Source organism: Syzygium oleosum, unplaced genomic scaffold (genome assembly GCF_021117445.2).
Source record: "Syzygium oleosum isolate NSW1041296 unplaced genomic scaffold, Sole_v2.1 Sole_v2.20, whole genome shotgun sequence".
Taxonomy (NCBI): domain Eukaryota; kingdom Viridiplantae; phylum Streptophyta; class Magnoliopsida; order Myrtales; family Myrtaceae; genus Syzygium; species Syzygium oleosum.
In genome coordinates, this window is record NW_026607504.1 from 3,279,239 (window position 1) to 3,297,066 (window position 17,828).

At 37.6% G+C, this 17,828-nt stretch overlaps 1 protein-coding gene across 2 annotated transcripts; it reads right to left on the minus strand.

Annotated features, from left to right (window-relative positions):
* Positions 1-3,186: 3,186 nt before the first annotated feature.
* LOC115691049 (uncharacterized protein PHLOEM PROTEIN 2-LIKE A4-like) lies at positions 3,187-4,897 on the minus strand. Of its 2 annotated transcripts, none has more exons than XM_056320301.1 (4): positions 4,704-4,897; positions 4,403-4,623; positions 3,932-4,050; positions 3,187-3,802 (listed from the first exon to the last, which is right to left on the minus strand). In XM_056320301.1, the coding sequence occupies exons 2-4, from the start codon at positions 4,598-4,600 to the stop codon at positions 3,376-3,378; spliced, it is 744 nt and encodes a 247-aa protein (XP_056176276.1). In that variant the 5' UTR covers positions 4,601-4,623; positions 4,704-4,897; the 3' UTR covers positions 3,187-3,375. The 2 variants fall into 2 exon arrangements, with proteins under 2 accessions (XP_056176276.1, XP_056176275.1); XM_056320300.1 differs by having other exon boundaries at positions 3,187-3,808.
* Between the last annotated feature and the right edge of the window lie 12,931 nt (positions 4,898-17,828).

Consider the following 17,828-nt stretch of genomic DNA (forward strand, 5'->3'; position numbering starts at 1 on the left):
ATCGGGGCGATGTTTCACGAACTCGACGTAGGTGATAAAGTCGGGCAAATGTTGGAACGAATATAATGCCCTCACATAAGCAAAAAATAACTTGAATTAATCCTCGAGAGGTGTTTAGCTTTTCTTAATGCTCAACTTGAATCGCCAGCGCTTCATGCAAAAGGCAGGAGAGGACACAGAGAGGAGAGACTAGAGAGGTGGGCTAAGGTAGGATATCCCGGATGTGGTGCAATGATTTAAGCTTAAAATTCGCATGAAAAGTATTGACAAATGACATCAAGATGCGCCACCTGTTCGGACAGATCTACCAATTCAAACTTTCACGACAAATAGTTTTCTTTTTAGGTTCCGTTCGTTTGGCGGAAAATATTCTTTCGGAAAATATTTTCCGGGTTTTCCGGTGTTCGGGGGGCGGAAAACGTTTTCCCGTGGAAAAATATTTTCCTTCCCCCTTCACAAAATAGTTTCAAGTCTATGGAAAATGACTTCCGCTTCTTTCGAAATCATTTTTGAGCTTCTTCTTCTTCTTCAAAATACGTTGCCCGGCCGCCCGGCGAAAAATATTTTCCGAAACTTTTTCATATTGGTCGTAGCCGAACAGGGAAAATTATGTTCCGGGAAAACATTTTCCAGGAAAATGACTTCCGGGAAAATATTTTCCAAAAGGAGAATATTTTCCGCCAAACGGAAAATATAACATCTCAAAAGAAATGTTCATTCGTTACCAAGATCCATAGAGAAAATCTCAAAAGTCACCATAACAAGACAAGCCCATAAAACCCCAAAACAAACCAAAAACTAGAAATCAAGATATAACATCATAGCATGGTTGACATAAATAATCACACGCTCGTCCTTCAAAAATAGATTCGTGACTGCATCTCCAAGCGAAAGGATCGACGGCCAATCACCGAATCACACATCATCATCAGTGATGATTACACGTCGGGATCTCCATCTGTAGTTACGGCTTTGCATTTCAGCGGTGTGCGTCTAAGTTCGGCATCTCCAACACCATCACCATACGGAGACAACATAAATATGTTGACCAAGTTCAGATCCGACACCTGTGAGAGCGAGCCCTCTAGCAAGTGCGAAATGCCAAAGCTTTTAACAAAAACACGTTGAACGAGCATATATTTGACACCGAAGCTATTGTGAACACCATTGAAACTAGAGACAGAATACTTATTCATTAAAACTCATAAATCTAAAATTAGATAGGAGAAAAAAACTTCCAGATCTAAGATCGGAAGAGCAAAACTCCCAGATCTAAGATATATGTCTCAAGCTCTGCCCAAGCTGGAGGCAAATCGTCTTTCTTTATTTGATGTCTCCAATATATATACTCTAAAAAAGAATTCTTAGTTGAGATAATTGGCACATGACCAATAAGCAAAATAACAAACCGACGCAAGTCAATTGAAGTCCCGTTTTATCTTTCGTCTCAATTAGCGTCGTCTTTTTTTATGATTAGAGATAAGTGTACTCAATATTGTCACATACTTCCCTCAAGATTCAATAATGTTTCAAGAAGAATTCCACCCCGTCGGTCACTAATCCATTTCCTTTCACAATATTTTGACCATTTTATCCTTTGCAGGTCCCACTTTTTCGGCATCCAAATACACTTCTCCTTGGTCAAATGGGATGTCCCTCGTTTTACTTGGTTTCTTCCTTTTCTTTCCTCGCGGATCCCACTCCTTTTCCTGCCTTTGTGCGTAACAGAGGCCCTGATTTTGGCGAATCTCAAGGCAACAGTAGACGAAGAGGAAGACAATTCCGCCGCGTCGAATCAACTAGAGCATCACCACCTCCAATCAATCAACACTGCTGTGCCGCCCCCGCCATCGGCGGCTTGGCATCCTCGAGCTTGGCTCCGGCACCGGTCTCGTCGGGGTCGCGGCCGCAGTCGCGCTTAGCACCTATGTCACCGTCACCGACCTCCGCACTTGGTCCTCACCCTCCAGTTCAGCGTCGACGCGAGCGCCGGAAACCGGTCATTCCCTCCATCTTTCACAGTCATAGTGAATCCACGGACTCAGAGCACGCGAAAAGCCGGTGGAATAATTTTTAAGAGTTGAAAATCGCTAATTCCTCTTCGAAGAGAGGCCAATTGCAGTGCCCCGAGGAAGGAAAAATGATGGAAGAGATAGAGAGACTCGAGCTGATTATGTTTTGAATTTTGACCGCGGGAGAAGCTTTCCGGAGGCTTTTTCCTTCAGAACCCAGGAGGAAACATGCGCGTCCTTGTCCGTCGATTGATTGGCAGTTGAATACACGAAGCAGCGAAAGCAATAAAATCGAAATGAAAATGAACTACGGAAAACTTTTTCATACGGATTTAGAAATGAAATTTAGATTTGCAGGAAAGAAGACAATAGGTCGGCGAACATTGGAAGGTGGAACTTATCTTGTACTTTTGACATCTACCCTGGAACCTATTCGATTATATTAGTCCCCTCGTGAATTTTCCAAGTCCCCTTGCACATCCACCAGTGAGTAGAGGCCAAGCGGAAGACGGTGCACCCAGAAAAGTCCATTTCCAGGGAGCGAATTGCAAAAAAACTTCTCCTCTTCGCTATCAATTTCTCGCATAAAAACGCTGGGTCTCACATTCAAAACAGCACATGTTATCACAAATTAAAAAAAAAAAAAAAACAACTAGCCTTCATTTTGACATTTTCGTGAAAGATAGCCACGCTCGCACTTATAGCTGTTTCTCCGTATTTATTGTCGTATTTATTGACCCTGATTAGGCGAGAGAACGGACTTTTTGGCATCTTAAGGGACGAATTGATTTGCTCGTTCATGAAGGTTGACATTCTTGGGAGGAGTGTCCTGCATGGTGCGTGAAAAGGCCTATGATGATCGACAGCGATCACGATGAATTCGAGAGTGAATATCACGCGCAATCTTTCTCCTTAGCTTTGCCAAATACTGAAAGATTATCCTTCACTTGAGCGGCTCGATATTAAAAAGAAGGGATTGTGAATCGTTCGTTCTCGCCAGAACTGAACACACACGCACTCTTAAATGGATTCGGAACCTCTGCATAGGACCCGCAAAGGGAAGAGCCCCCAATCAACGCCGCTACTGCTCTAGCGTCGAGCCCATCCAAGAGTTCAATAATTTTAAAAAAAAGAAGAAGAAGGAAAAAAAAAACCTACGAGATGGTATCGCGTGTAACATAAAAATCAGGATAAATCGCATGCTTAGGTTATTTACGACATAGATGGAGATCCTTTGTAGTCCCGTAACAGGAAAACCTTTCTTGAAGAACAGAAGGACGTGATTTCTCTCATTGTGTGTTCATGTCACATTTAATGAATATAAAAAAATCTCTTTTGTAATTTTAAGGATAACGTGATCTAGCTACAAGAAGTGCTCCACGGCATCACACTGGTTATGCTTTGCTGAATCATCCTTGGGATGAATAAGAACGCCCCTGAGGATGAGGTTCGACTTTTCATTATAGCGCGTCTCGTGGAGGGCGAAAGAAATCCTCCCCACGGTCTTTGGGCCCATCATGAACTCGCCGGCACGGAGCTTTATCCATTTCCCCCTCGGCTCATTCTTCAGATCCTGCCGGTTGGGCCGTTTGTTCCCTTCGGGCGCATTTGGCAAGTCTAGCTCGAGATTCAACTCCGATGTCCCTAAATTGTCAGGTCCAAGTTTGACCACGAACGCGACCTCATACGTAGTATTGGGAGAAAGCGCTCTTGTGTTGAATCTTCCCTGAATAAAGAGGTAGGATGACTGCTTCAATTTGGGGATGTCTATGTCGACAGCGCTGCGAAAACTGAACCTGGAGAATTTTAGTATTTACAAAATCGCGATCCAACGCACATCAACCGGATATAACATGCGGATGCCACATTGAGTGGTGTTCTAATTTCCTCTTAATCGATCAAATTTGTGAAAGAGGTACCATTTTATTTTCTCGGTGATCCAACTCCAGCGACTTTCTTCATCGCCCCCAGCAATGTCACATGCCTTTGGAAGCACCAGGAAGCAGTTCTTGTGGTGCTTCTTATCGACCCAAAACTTCTGTCAAATCCACTGTCAGGTGAAATTTTTTCCTAGATAATCACTATTACTGATCGTAAGAGTTTTGTTATTATTACACGGACGTGTGATATGTGCCTTTCCAAGTTAAAGAAACGAAACGGTATCATTGAACAAAATCTATGCCTTTGATGTCATCATGCAAATTCTCGCTAACGACTATTTCCTTTTGGAATATGGTGTGCAGTGAACTTAATTAGTTCCTGGATTGGTTCAATTTTATCGCGTAAAATGTCCTTCAAGACCCCATGTGATTGTTAGACTGACCTGACCACACATCTTGCAGTTAGTACATGGATAGATAGATGGAGTTGAGAGGGAAATGGGACTTTGCCTGTGTATTTTCCTCCAAGAGCACTCCCTCGTATACGACGTCGCGCCAATCCTTCATGTCAATGGACGAAATGTCGGTTGGTGTGGTCGCTTTTCTCATGAGGGCTAAACTGTTGAGGGAAGGCCTTCGCTCCTCTTCTCTGCTAATTTCCTCCTTAGCTGAAGTTGAAGCACCATTTTTTGCAGCTCCTGCTTCCATTTTCTTTCTAGGATTTAGAGTACCTGTGGCAGTACATATTAATGAGCTTATCGCAATTGTACACACAAAAAGGACAAGAAAATATGAGGAAAATCTCATTTACCAATTCCGTGATGTGCTTCGTTTCGAGTAGGAACATCGAACTCTTTGAGTTATCACAAGTAAGTTCAGGGAGCCATCCAACGTTTTGCTTGCTATGGACACAAGAAAAACAGAGCGATCAGAGGAAAGACGCAGGGTTCTATCATCCCTTCTATGACCTGGAGGGTTGTATATCGTGCAACTTGCAGAGGACGACGAAGAACAAGTCAACCTCAGCAAGAAAGGCTTGTTGTCGCATGCTCACGTAGAGTTATTCATCCAATCGACTGACCTCCTCTTTTTCTCACAATTTTAAGGCACGAACTGATGACGAGGGCAGTTAAAAAATGATGAGTGACGTCTCATCATGCATCTCACCAATCGTTCGGTGCAAGTGTTCATATGTTCACATGACAAGGCTTCTCATGATCGATTTACCCCCTCACGTCTTCTATTACTCCATTAAACAGATTAAGGCGCTTGTTTACGGGCCGGCCACATGGGAGTAGCTCTTCGTATTCACCGTGGGGTCAACATGATCAACGGACCAAATAGACTCGATCCATGATCTATAAATCATGCTATACCAGCTTTTATTCCACGTTGTGAGGCCGTTAAGGTACCGCATGATAATCATTCTGGTTCTGTCCAGAACTGGTTTTTTGTTCCCAGAATCAGTTTTGGACCAGAAACCCGTTTGGTAACGCAATTTCATTTTTCTATTTCTGGGACAAGTTTTTGTTCCAGAACCGATTATGAACCAGAAATCAGAATAAAAAAAAAGTAGGTTTTCTATTTCTAGACCAAAAATGAGAATCATTTCTGAGAGAACTCTTTCTTCAAAACACATATTCATCTGGAAGTCACGATCTTTAAGGTGGGAAAAAAAAGCAAAAAATCAAAAATTTGAAAACTTCACAGAATGGTTTAGAATCTGTGGCTACCTACTTTGAGCGAAATTTAAATTTTTTTAGGTGCCGAAAAAAATAAAAAAAATAAAAAATTGCAAAATTTCACAAAATGGCTTAGAATACCTATGACCACCCATTTTGAGCGAAATTTATTTTTTTTAGATGCCAAAAAAAGTAAAAAATAATAAAAAAAATCTAAAATTTAAAAACTTCACAAAATGTCTTAGAATACCTGTGGCCACCCAATTTGAGAGAAATTTAATTTTTTTTAGGTGCCGAAAAAAATTTAAAAAAACAAAAAATAAAAATTTTCAAAACTTCACAGAATGGCTTAGAATACCTGTGGCCATCCACTTTAAGCGAAATTTAAATTTTTTTAAGTGCCGAAAAAAACAAAAAAAATAAAAAATTTCTAAACTTCACAAAATGGCTTAGAATACCTGTGGCCACCCACTTTGAGCGAAATTTAATTTTTTTTATGCCAAAAAAAATAAAAATAAGCAAAAAAGTAGAAATTTCAAAACTTCACAGAATGGCTTAAAATACCCGTGGCCACCCACTTTGAGCGAAATTTTATTTTTTTAGGTGCCGAAAAAAAATAAAAAAAGCAAAAAATCAAAAATTTCAAAACCTCATAGAATGGCTTAGAATACTTGTGGCCATCCACTTTGAGCAAAATTTGAATTTTTTTAGGTGCCGAAAAAAATAAAAAAATAAAAAATTTCAAAACTTCACAGAATTACTTAGAATACCTGTGGCCACCCATTTTTAGGTGTCGAAAAAAAATAAAAATAAGCAAAAAAGCAAAATTTTCAAAACTTCACAGAATGGCTTAAAATACCTGTGGTCACCCACTGTGAGTGAAATTTTATTTTTTTAGGTGCCGAAAAAAATAAAAAAAATAGAAAATCAAAAATTTCAAAACTTCACATAATGGCTTAGAATACATGTGGCCATCCACTTTGAGTGAAATTTAATTTTCTTTAGGTGCCGAAAAAAAAATTAAAAAATACCATTTGGGCACCAAAAAAAATTAAATTTTACTCAAAGTGGGTGGCTAGAGGCATTCTAAGTCATTCTGTGAAGTTTTGAAATTTTTGATTTTTTATGTTTTTATTTTTTTTTTGCACCGAAAAAAATTTAAATTTCGCTCAAGGTGGATGGCCACATGTATTCTAAGCCATTCTGTGAAGTTTTGAAATTTTTGATTTTTTGCTTTTTTTTCACCTCCAAAAATTAAAATTTCACTCAAAGTGGGTGGCCACAGGTATTCTAAGCCATTCTGTGAAGTTTTAAAATTTTTGAGTTTTTGAATTTTTTTGGGCATCTTAAAAAATTTAAATTTCACTCAAAGTGGGTGGCCACATGTATTATAAACTATTTTGTGAAGTTTTGAAATTTTTAATTTTTTGATTTTTTTTGACACCTAAAAAAATTTAAATTTCACTAAAAGTGGGTGGCCACAGGTATTTTAAGTCATTCTATGAAATTTTGAAATTTTTGATTTTTTGATTTTTTTTGAAAAAATTCAACACATTTCCTATTTTCAGGAAATCTGATTTTTTTTTATTTTTTGGAAATTGTGATGAATTTTTCTAGAATCTTTCAATTTTTTTGGATTTTTTGAATTTTTTGAGATTTTTAGGAATTTTTTGGATTTTCTAATTATTTTTATTCCATTTCTAAAAAAATGGATTTTTGTTCCTGGAAAGAGAATTTTGTGTTGTTTATCAAACAGGTTTTTGTTTCAGGAAATAGAAATTTTATACTCTTATCAAACGGGTTTCTGTTCCAGAAATAGAAATTTTTGGTCGTTATCAAACGGGTTTCTTTTCTCTGAAACTCATCTTGGAACCAGAAATAGAAAAATCTATTTCTGTTTCAGGAACTCGTTCTGGAACAGAATGGTTATCATTCGCTACCTAAGTTATTGATGTTCCATCTTTAGAATTTTCAAACTTTTGTAAGGAAAAAAGACACAATTGGGCTTTGATGGCCTTGTCTGTGCAACTTTCTAGCTAAAATAACCATAGTCTCAACATGAATTCCATGGGTGCGGTGAGTGAAAAAGAATAGTCTGGGCATGGAGCCATGAGATAGTGAGTGGAGACTTAAAAAGAGATCGTTTCGTCGGACTGCTGGCCGTGCCACATAAAATGGTTGGCGATAAGACGTCAGCATTTTCAAGGGAAAATTCACAGGAATGACTGTGTTGAAATTTCGCACAAAGATTTAGGCTGTGTTCGTTTGACGGAAAATTTTCTGGGATTTCCGGTGTACGGGGGTGGAAAACATTTTCGAAAACATTTTCGCTCAATGAGGGAAAACATAAACAAATCTAAGGAAAATGACTTCCTCTTTTTGAGAGGAAGTCATTTTCCACAAATTTTCTTCTTCTTCTTCTTTCACCATTTTTTTTTCAATATTTTCTTTCGCCCTCGGTTGCTGCCCGCCGCTGCCGGTCGCCACCTGGCCGCCTCCGCCGGCGCCGCCGGTCGCTCGCCGCCGCCGCCAATCGCCCGCCGACTCCGCCGTCCGCCGCCGCCGCCGTCCTCCACCGCAAGTCACCGGCTGTTGCCCGCCGGCCACCCGCCGCCGCCGCCGGTGGTAGCCGAACATCAGAAAATATTTTCCGAGACTTTTTCAGATTTCAGCCGAACACTTTTCCGGGAAAATGACTTTTGGAAGAACATTTTCCAAAAACATAACATTTTCCGCCAAACAAATGGAGCCTTAAGATTACATTGGCAAAATTGAAAGATTTTGGATTAAATTGACAACTGTACAAAAGATCACTTCTATATGTAACTTGCGTTAGTAGCACAAGCAAATCTCTCCTTAATTTCGTCTCCGTTTCATCCAATCTTCGTGAATGGAATATTCTAATGATAATATTTATTCAAAATTTTTTTTTTTTTTTTTTTTTTAAAAAAATTTTTATTTTTTTTTTAAAAAAAAAAAAAAAAAAAAAAAATAATCAGACGCTCTTATCCTGAACATCTGCCAAACCAAATACAATCACACCAATCAAAAGAAGAGGCAATACAGTGACAACTGTCTCCTGATCACAACATTGGAACAAATCTTCGGCATTCAGAAGGTCCACGACCCAAATGCACTTCTCACTCCCATATCTCGCTAAGACACTCCTCAATGTCGCGCTTATAAACGAAGTTGCATGGTTTGGCTGCAAATTGAGAAGACAGTCTCATCTTCACCAACCAAATTTCTCTAAATCATTGTCATCTTAACTAAAAGATTTTCCCGTTTTATGGAAATTTTGGGAATCCCATTTTCCTCAAGTTGCTGTGATGTGATAGATCAAATGGAATCTATAATATTAGTATTTTTGTGCATTGAGAGGGAGCCACTACGGAGTTGACATGTGGCCTCTCCTCAGCTGACACTTACCCCAATTGTGTTCTTTTTCTTTTATTCTTAGACCATGTCATTTTTTTTTTTGTTTTACTTGCTTATTCTTACAGTTGCAAACTTAATAATAGTAAGACCATTGGGTCAAAAATAAATTCTTAAAGTGGAATATGAGAGTCCATAATTAATTTGTTCTTTGTCGCTGTAGGAGGTTGCTTCCTTAAAAAAGAAAAAAAAGGCAAATCCAATTTCACTAAGAACATGATTAAATTCTTTATTCATTTTTAGATACATAAGTCAATAAAAAATAACTTATCTAAAACAATTAATCTCCACATGAAATTTAAAAAATTAAGGAAAAATTCCAAATAAGGGCCTGAAGTGCCATCATTTTCTCAAATAAGGACATGAAGTGGATTTTGCATCAAATAAGGGCCTAAAGTGATATCATTTTCTCAAATAAAGATCTGAAGTGGATTTTGTTTCAAATAAGGGCTTGAAGTTGCTATGTCTGTTTCAAGATAGTAAGGGCATTTTCGTCTTTTAACTTTTTTTGAATTTTTTTCCTTTTTCTTTCTTTTTTCCTTTTTTTTTTTCCTTTTCTTGTTTCTCTTTGTTCTTGCCGGTGGCCGGCCATCGGAGAAGCTCGGGATGGGCTGGACAAGGCGACCCTCGCCAGCTGCCGGCAAGGGACGAGGCGAGGCCGCCCTCAAAAGCCATAGGCGAGGGCCGACCCTCGCATGTGGCTTTCGAGGGCGGCCTCGCCGAGGCGAGACTGGCCTCGCTCAGGCGAGGCCGTCCCTCGCCGGTTGTCGGCATGGGTTCCCAGCCCTTCCTAGGCTTTGCCAGTGGTCGGCTGGCCACCGACGAAGCACAAAGAGAAAACAGAAAAAGGAAAAAAAGAAAAGAAATGAAAAAAAGAAAGAAAAAGAAAAAAAAGAAAAGAAAGGAAAAAAAGAAAATATAAATTAAAATTAAAATTGTCTTTGGACGAAAATGTCCTTGATGAGCTAGCGACCAGCGAGGTCAGGCACTTATTTGAAACTCTCATGACCACTTCAGGCCCTTATTTAAGATTGACATACCACTTCAGGCTCTTATTTGACACAAAGCCTACTTCAGGCCCTTATTTGAGAAATTGAAGGCACTTTAGGCTCTTATTTGGAATTTTTTCCAAAAATTAATTATGAGGTAAAGAACCATATTCTCATAAATGGCTAAATGGTTTACTAGAGAACTTAGATATCACATTCAAAGATTGAAGCAACATTCCATATTTCCCAATGAATTAGGTAGTTAAAGTTAAGAGAAGTCTTACCCTTTAGTATAGCAATGATTACATCCATCGTTCCATTTTTTAAAAGTTACAGTGTACATCATCCAATTTTTTTATTAGATCATTAAGTTTTGTGCTCAATAATGATTAATTTACTTATATTTGTTTATAATCATCAATCAAGTCTCTTCTTCAATTTTTTTTCTTTGTTTGGAACTGCATCAAAAGTGGAAGCTACCTGTTAATAAAAATGTACATTTACTAATCTCATTTATCAAAGTTTGGCCACATTATTAGAAAATGCTTGAGAGCAGTGCAAGATTTCCTATTGATGATTTTTAGTCCTTATGTACGACCCTAATGATTTTATAAGTATTTTGGTGCACATAGTAGAAGTCCATTGAGAAGTTGACGAGTGGCCCTCCCATTGTGTCACACATCTTCTAGACTTCTACCTTTCTCTCTCTCTCGTTTTTTTTTTTTGTGGGTATTTCCTAATTTTGGGAGTTCTATTACTTTTAAGCTTTTTGAACGGTAGAATCCCAAAATTAGGAAATATAAAAAATGCCCTACTTCATCATGAATTCAAGACCAAAAGTTTGGGAAGAGTATCTTTCAGGAGTGAATACTCCTGTAACACCTGTCCTCCGCCTTCTTCCTTTTCTTATTTTTCTTTTGAAATCTATTATTAAAAAATTAATATACGAAAGATAGAGGCAGGAAAATTAAAATTAAAAGCCACGTCTGAAAAATTTATAGAGCGCACCTTTAGAGAACTTCAAAATTGAGAATGTGTAGGTTAATAAAAAGAAAGTCCAAAAAACGAAGTTATCCATTTGTGTAAGTTTGAAAAAAAAATAAGAATCAAACTTTTACATGAAAAGCCAAAACAACTCATTTGAGCTACAGAATCGTGTACAAGTAAATTTAGAGAAGATAAACATTTATAGTAGAAATTTTCAGGAGTTTTCACCACATGGAGCAATTCAGGGAATGAAGAATAAAAGTAAAATATGCATTACCTAAGAATGAATTTTCAAGAGAAAAGGGATAAAAAAAAAACTCTTACAACAATTCATGAGGATAATAGGAAATGGATACAAGAACAAGATAGAGAAAATCCAGGGTAAAAATAAAATAAAATCTATAATCAAGCAGAGAAATAAGCACCGAGAATGCGATGAAAGAATCACCAAGAAAAAATGACAAGAAGGAAGATCGAATAGTTGACCAGAGAAATCGTATGGTGATGTGTTGATTATTGCGCTCATTGGCGGGATCCATATCTACCGTGAACCTCTTGGCAAGTATCACATCTTGTGAGTGTTTTCTCAACCAATGGCTAAGCTCAATAAAATTATATTGCAAAGTGATTTACTAAGCATTAAGTATTTGAATAGTCCCGTTCTTGCATAATATGTATTAAGAAAAAAAAAGGCCTTGCCTTGCTTGTGGCATTAAACTTGTCCATTGATAGATGTATTTCATATTTCTCGAAATAGCTGAATAAAGCAACTTACAAACCAATTTGTTAACCGAACCATGTATGTTTTTCAAGTAACTTTTTCTTTTTTTCTTTTTTTTCCTTTTCTTGCTAGATTCGGCCTCGATAAATTTAAATCAAATGAAAAATTGACAGTGAAATCGCTGTGAAACTTCCAAATGCGAGGTCTAAGCAAATCACATGCAATCTGTCCGTTGAGTACATTGAAATTAGCCTAGGACATGGGAGGTTAATAGGGTAAGGCATGATATAAATCCAGTTAATTTTGAAGAATCTATTATCTAGTTAAAATCAAAGTGAAGAGAGATGTTTCTTTATATGCTCGTCCTATAGCAGTTCACTTTATCTTTTTGATTATCAGTTTTGCCACGTGGCTCACATTGACCAACAATTTTTAGCTTAATGGCTTGTCAAGAATCAGTTTATATCTCTTCTTGAATTTAAATTTCTAGAAAATAGATAAAGAGAAAGTATACATATATCTTATCGATTATTGAGTTTGAACTTGGAAAAAAAAGGATAAATTAGAGAAAATATTTTCAATCACACTCTATCATCTCCCAATTTTTAGATTTTATATATATGGAATATAAAGGCTAAAAAATTGATATAGAGAAAGCATATCAATATTGTATCTCTTATCTTTAGATTGAAAAAAAATCTAGTTTAGAGAATGGATTTTATATTATTCTCTACACCAGCATTCGTTACTTTGAATGTCGTTTCTTAAATGTACTTATAAACAGTGAAAATTATAAGCCAATTACAAAATTCTCTTATTTAAAATGTAGTTTCTTAAAGGGTTAGTACCACGAAAACCCCAAGTTAGTACACGTGTGACGAATTTATCCAAACTAATTTTTGGATCACTAAAAACCCAAACTGGTACATCTATGACAAATTTACTAAAAACTAATTTTTAGGTCATAAAAAACCCATACCTGTAACAAATTTACCCCAAACTGGTAAGGATTTTCACATGGATGTCAGCCATCCGACGTGGCACGGCTGTCGGTGATGTGAATATTTTTAATTTTATTATTTTTGAAAATTTTTACTTTTATTAATTTTCCTTTTCTTTTTTATTTTCTTTTTTTCCATAGTGGCTGGCTAGGGTTGCCAGAGCTCACAGCCACTGGGCAAGGGCCACAAAACCCTCGCCGACCTCCGATGAGTGTTACGGTCCCCTCCAGTTTTGGGCGAGGCGCAGGCGGCCGCTGGCGAAGCCAGCCTTGCTATGGCCTAACCGACAGCAGGTGAAGGCGGCCTCGCCCGCGGCTGGCGAAGAAGATAAGAGGAAGGATATGAGCTTGGGATGGGTTGTCGCTACACTGTCCCTACAAGGGAGGGCTCGTGCCGCGTCAGTTACGCACCCTCCCATTTCTTATTCTTCTTTAGTCCTCGGCTGCTGGACGGCGATGATTTGGCTTCTGTTCTCTTTTTATTTTTTTACTTTGCTAGTCTGCACAGTATAGCTTGTGAATGTTTTTCTTGTTGGGTTACGTTTTGAAGTGGACTTTGGAAGATCTTATAGTGTGGAGTATAGAGATAACAAAGAAGATCGAAGGCGTGATAACCAGGCCGAGGTCGCCTCGCTGGCTGCTGGAACTGACAACCCTCTTCATCCACAATGAAAAAAGAAAAAGAAAAAAAGAAAAAAGGAAAAAAATTAATAAAATTAAAAATTTCGTAAAAAATAATTATAAAATTATAAAAACTGTCCATGTCATTGCCTCGCTTGCCACATAGGATGGCCGACGTTCACATCGGCAATTTTTAGTCTAAGTTGGCCAAATGGACTGAATAGGTATCAATATGAAAAGGTTTATGAATAAATTCCAATCGAAAAATTTATGATTGAATTAGTACAAATGTAATAGGTTTAGTACCTTTTTTTTTTTTATACTTTTCCCCATGGAATTGCCGATCATGAGGAATTTAGAATAACTTGTGGTGAATGGCGCTAATGGAGAATCCAGCACTTATCTCATATGACATAAATTGTGACACCTAAAGAGTTGCCGATCACGAGAGGTTCAGAATAACTTCTGGTAAATGGCCCCAATGGATAATCTAGTAGTTATCTCATATGACACACAAGGAGTTGCTAATCACGAGAGGTTCGGAATAACTTGTGGTGAATTACCCCAATGGAGAATTAAGTATTCATATCATATGACACACAAGGAATTGCCGACCACGAAAGTTTCAGAATAACTTGTGGCGAATTGCCCCAATGGAGAATCTAATACAAGTCATTCTAAACATCTTGTAATCGGCAATTTATTGTGTGTCATATGATATAAGTACTCAATTCTCCAATGGGGCCATTCATCACAAGTTATTCTAAACCTCTCGCGATCGGCAATTCCTTGTGTGTCGTATGATATAAGTACTGGATTCTCGATTAGGCAATTCACCACAAGTTATTATAAATCTCTCGGGATCAGCAATTCTTTGCGTTTCATATGAGATAAGTACTAGATTCTCCATTGGGGCGATTCACTACAAGTTTTTCAAACCTCTCTTGATAGGCAATTCCTTGTGTGTCTTATGACATAAGTACTGGATTTTCCATTGGGGCATTTCACCACAAGTTATCTAAAGCTCTTGTGATCGACAATTTTTTATCTGTCGTATGAGATAAGGCCATTTACCACTAGTTATTCTAAACCTCTCATGATCAGTTGTTCCTTGCTTGTTATGTGATACAAGTGCTAGATTCTCCATCGGGGTCATTTACCACAAGTTATTATGCCTCGTGATTGACAATTCCTTGTGTGTCATATGATATAAGTACTAGATTCTCCATTGGAACCATACACCATAAGTTATTGTAAACTTGTTGTGATTGGTAATTTCTTGTGTGTCATACGAGATAAGTATTAGATTCTTCATTTGGTCCATTCACCAAAAGTTATTCTAAAATTCTAGTAATCGACAATTCCTTATGTGTCATATGAAATAAGGTCATTCACCACAAGTTATTCTAAACATCTCGTCATTGGGAATTTCTTGTGTGTCATATGAGATTAGTATTTGATTCTCTATTGGGGCTATTCACCACAAATTATTCTAAACCTCTTGTGATCGGTAATTCCTTGTGTGTCATATGAGATAAAACTAGATTCTCCATTGCGGCCATTCAACACAAGTTATTCTAAGCCTCTCGTGATGGCTAATTCCTTGTGTGTCATGTGACATAAAAACTTGATTTTCCATTGGGGCCATTCACCACAAGTTATTCTAAACCTCTTGTGATGGGCAATTCCTTATCTGTCGTATGAGATAAGGCCATATACCACAAGTTATTCTAAACCTCTCGTGATCGGTAGTTCCTTGCGTGTCATATGATACAAGTACTAGATTCTCCATTGGGGTCATTCACCACAACTTATTATGAACTTCTCATGATTGGCAATTCCTTGTGTGTCATATGAGATAAGTACTAGATTCTTCGTTGGGGCCGTTTACCATAAGTCATTATAAACCTCTCGTGATCAGCAATTCCTTGTGTGTCATATGAGATAAGGCCATTTACCACTACTTATTCTAAACCTCTCATGATCAGTTGTTCCTTGCTTGTCATATGAGATAAGGCCATTCACCATAAATTATTCTAAACCTCTCGTGATCGACAATTTTTTTGTGTCGTATGATATAAGTACTAGATTCTCCATTGGAACCATACATCATAAGTTATTGTCAACCTCTTGTGATTGGTAATTTTTTGTGTGTCATATGAGATAAGGATTAGATTTTTCATTCGGGCCATTCACCACAAGTTATTCTAAAACTCTCGTGATCGGCAATTCCTTCAGTGTCATATGGGAAAAGGTCATTCACCACGAGTTATTTTAAACCTCTCGTCATCGACAATTTCTTGTGTGTCATATGAGATAAGTATTTTATATTCCATTAGGCCCATTCACCACAAGTTTTTTTAAACCTTTCGTGGTCGGCAATTCCTTGAGTGTCATATGAGATAAGTACTAGATTCTCCATTGGGGCTATTCACCACAAGTTATTCTAAACCTCTCGTGATCGGCAATTCCTTGTGTGTCATATGAGATAAGTACTAGATTTTCCATTGGGGCCATTCACCACAAGTTATTTGAAACCTCTCTTGATGGGCAATTCCTCATATGTCATATGACAAAAGTACTGGATTTTCCATTAGGGTCATTCACCGTAAGTTATTCTAAAGCTCTTGTGATCGGCAATTCATTGTCTGTCATATGAGATAACGACATTTACCACAAGTTATTCTAAACCTCTCATAATTGGCAGTTCCTTGCGTGTGATATGATACAAGTACTAAATTCTTCATTGGGGTCATTCACTACAAGTTATTATGAACCTCTTGTGATCAACAAATCCTTGTGTATCATATGAGAAAGTACTAAATTCTTCATTGGGGCCGTTCACCATAAGTCATTCTAAACCTCTCGTGATCGGCAATTCCTTGCTTGTCATATGAGATAAAGTCATCCACCACAAGTTATTCTAAACCTCTTGGGATTCGCAATTCCTTGTGTGTCATATGAGATAAGTACTAGATTCTCAATTGGAGCCATTTACTACAAGTTATTCTATCGTGATCGGCAATTTCTTGTGTATCATATGAGATAAGGCCATTCACCATAAATTATTCTAAACCTCTCATGATCAACAATTCTTGCGTGTCATGTGATAGAAGTACTAGATTCTCCATTGGAACCATACACCAAAAGTTATTGTAAACCTCTTGTGATTAGCAATTTCTTGTATCATGTGAGATAAGTATTAGTTCTCCATTCGGGCCATTTACCACAAGTTATTCTAAAACTATCGTGATCGGCAATTCTTTCTGTGTCATATGAGTTAAGGTTATTCACCACAAGTTATTATAAACCTCTCATCATCAGCAATTTCTTATGTGTCATATGAGATAAGTAGTTGATTCTACATTGAGGCCATTTACCACAAGTTATTCAAAAGCTCTCGTGATCGGTAATCTAATACTTTTCTCATTTGATACACAAGGAATTGCCAATTACAAGAGGTTTATAATAACTTGTGATGAATGGTCCCAATGGAGAATCTAATACTTACATCATATGAAACACAAGGAATTGTCGATGATGAGATATTTAAAATGACTTATTTTTTATGACATGCAAGGAATTGCCGATCATGAGAGATGTAGAATAACTTATGGTGAATGGCCTCAATAGCGAATCTAGTGCTTATATCATATGACACACAAGGAATTGCCCATCATGAGAGGTTACAATAACTTATAGTGAAAATCTAGTAATTATCTCATATGACACACAAGAAATTGCCGTTCACGAGAGGTTTAGAATAATTTGTGGTGAGTGGCCCAAATGGAAAATCTAGTGCTTATATCAAATAACGCACAAGGAATTGCTGATCACGATAGGTTTATAATAAATTGTGGTGAATGGTCCTAATGGAGAATCTGCTACTTATCTTATATGACAAACAAGGAATTGCCGATCACGAGAGGTTTATAATAACTTGCGGTGAATGGCCCTAATGGAGAATCTACTACTTATCTCATGTGACAAATAAGGAATTGCTGATCACGAGAGATTTAGAATAACTTTTGGTGAATGGCGCCAATGGAAAATCCAGTACGTTTCTTATATGACACACAAGGAATTGTCGATCACAAAGGGTTTAGAATAACTTGTGGTGAATGGCTTCAATGGAGAATCTAGTACTTATATCATAAGATACACAAGGAATCACCGATCACGAGAGGTTTAGAATAACTTGTGGTGAAGGGGCCCAATGGAGAATCTAGTGCTTATATCATAAGATACACAAGGAATCGCCGATCACGAGAGGTTTAGAATAACTTGTGGTGAATGGCCCTAATGGAGAATTTAGTACTTATATTATACGACACAAAAAGAATTGCCGATCACGAGAGGTTTAGAATAATGTGTGATGAATGGCTCCAATGGAGAATGTACTACTTATCTCATGTGACAGATAAGGAATTGCTGATTACAAGAGATTTAGAATAACTTGTAGTGAATGACCCCAATGGAGAATCCAGTACCTATCCTGTCA

What these genes read in the sequence shown, in the direction of transcription:
- LOC115691049 (XM_056320300.1), bottom strand. Translation starts at nt 4,600, where the DNA reads ATGGAAGCAGGAGCTGCAAAAAATGGTGCTTCAACTTCAGCTAAGGAG. An exon ending in TCTTGGAGGAAAATACACAG is followed by an intron (nt 4,051 to 4,402) that starts GCAAAGTCCCAT and finishes TGGATTTGACAG; the next exon opens with AAGTTTTGGGTCGATAAGAA. An exon ending in ATCACCGAGAAAATAAAATG is followed by an intron (nt 3,809 to 3,931) that starts GTACCTCTTTCA and finishes AAAATTCTCCAG; the next exon opens with GTTCAGTTTTCGCAGCGCTG.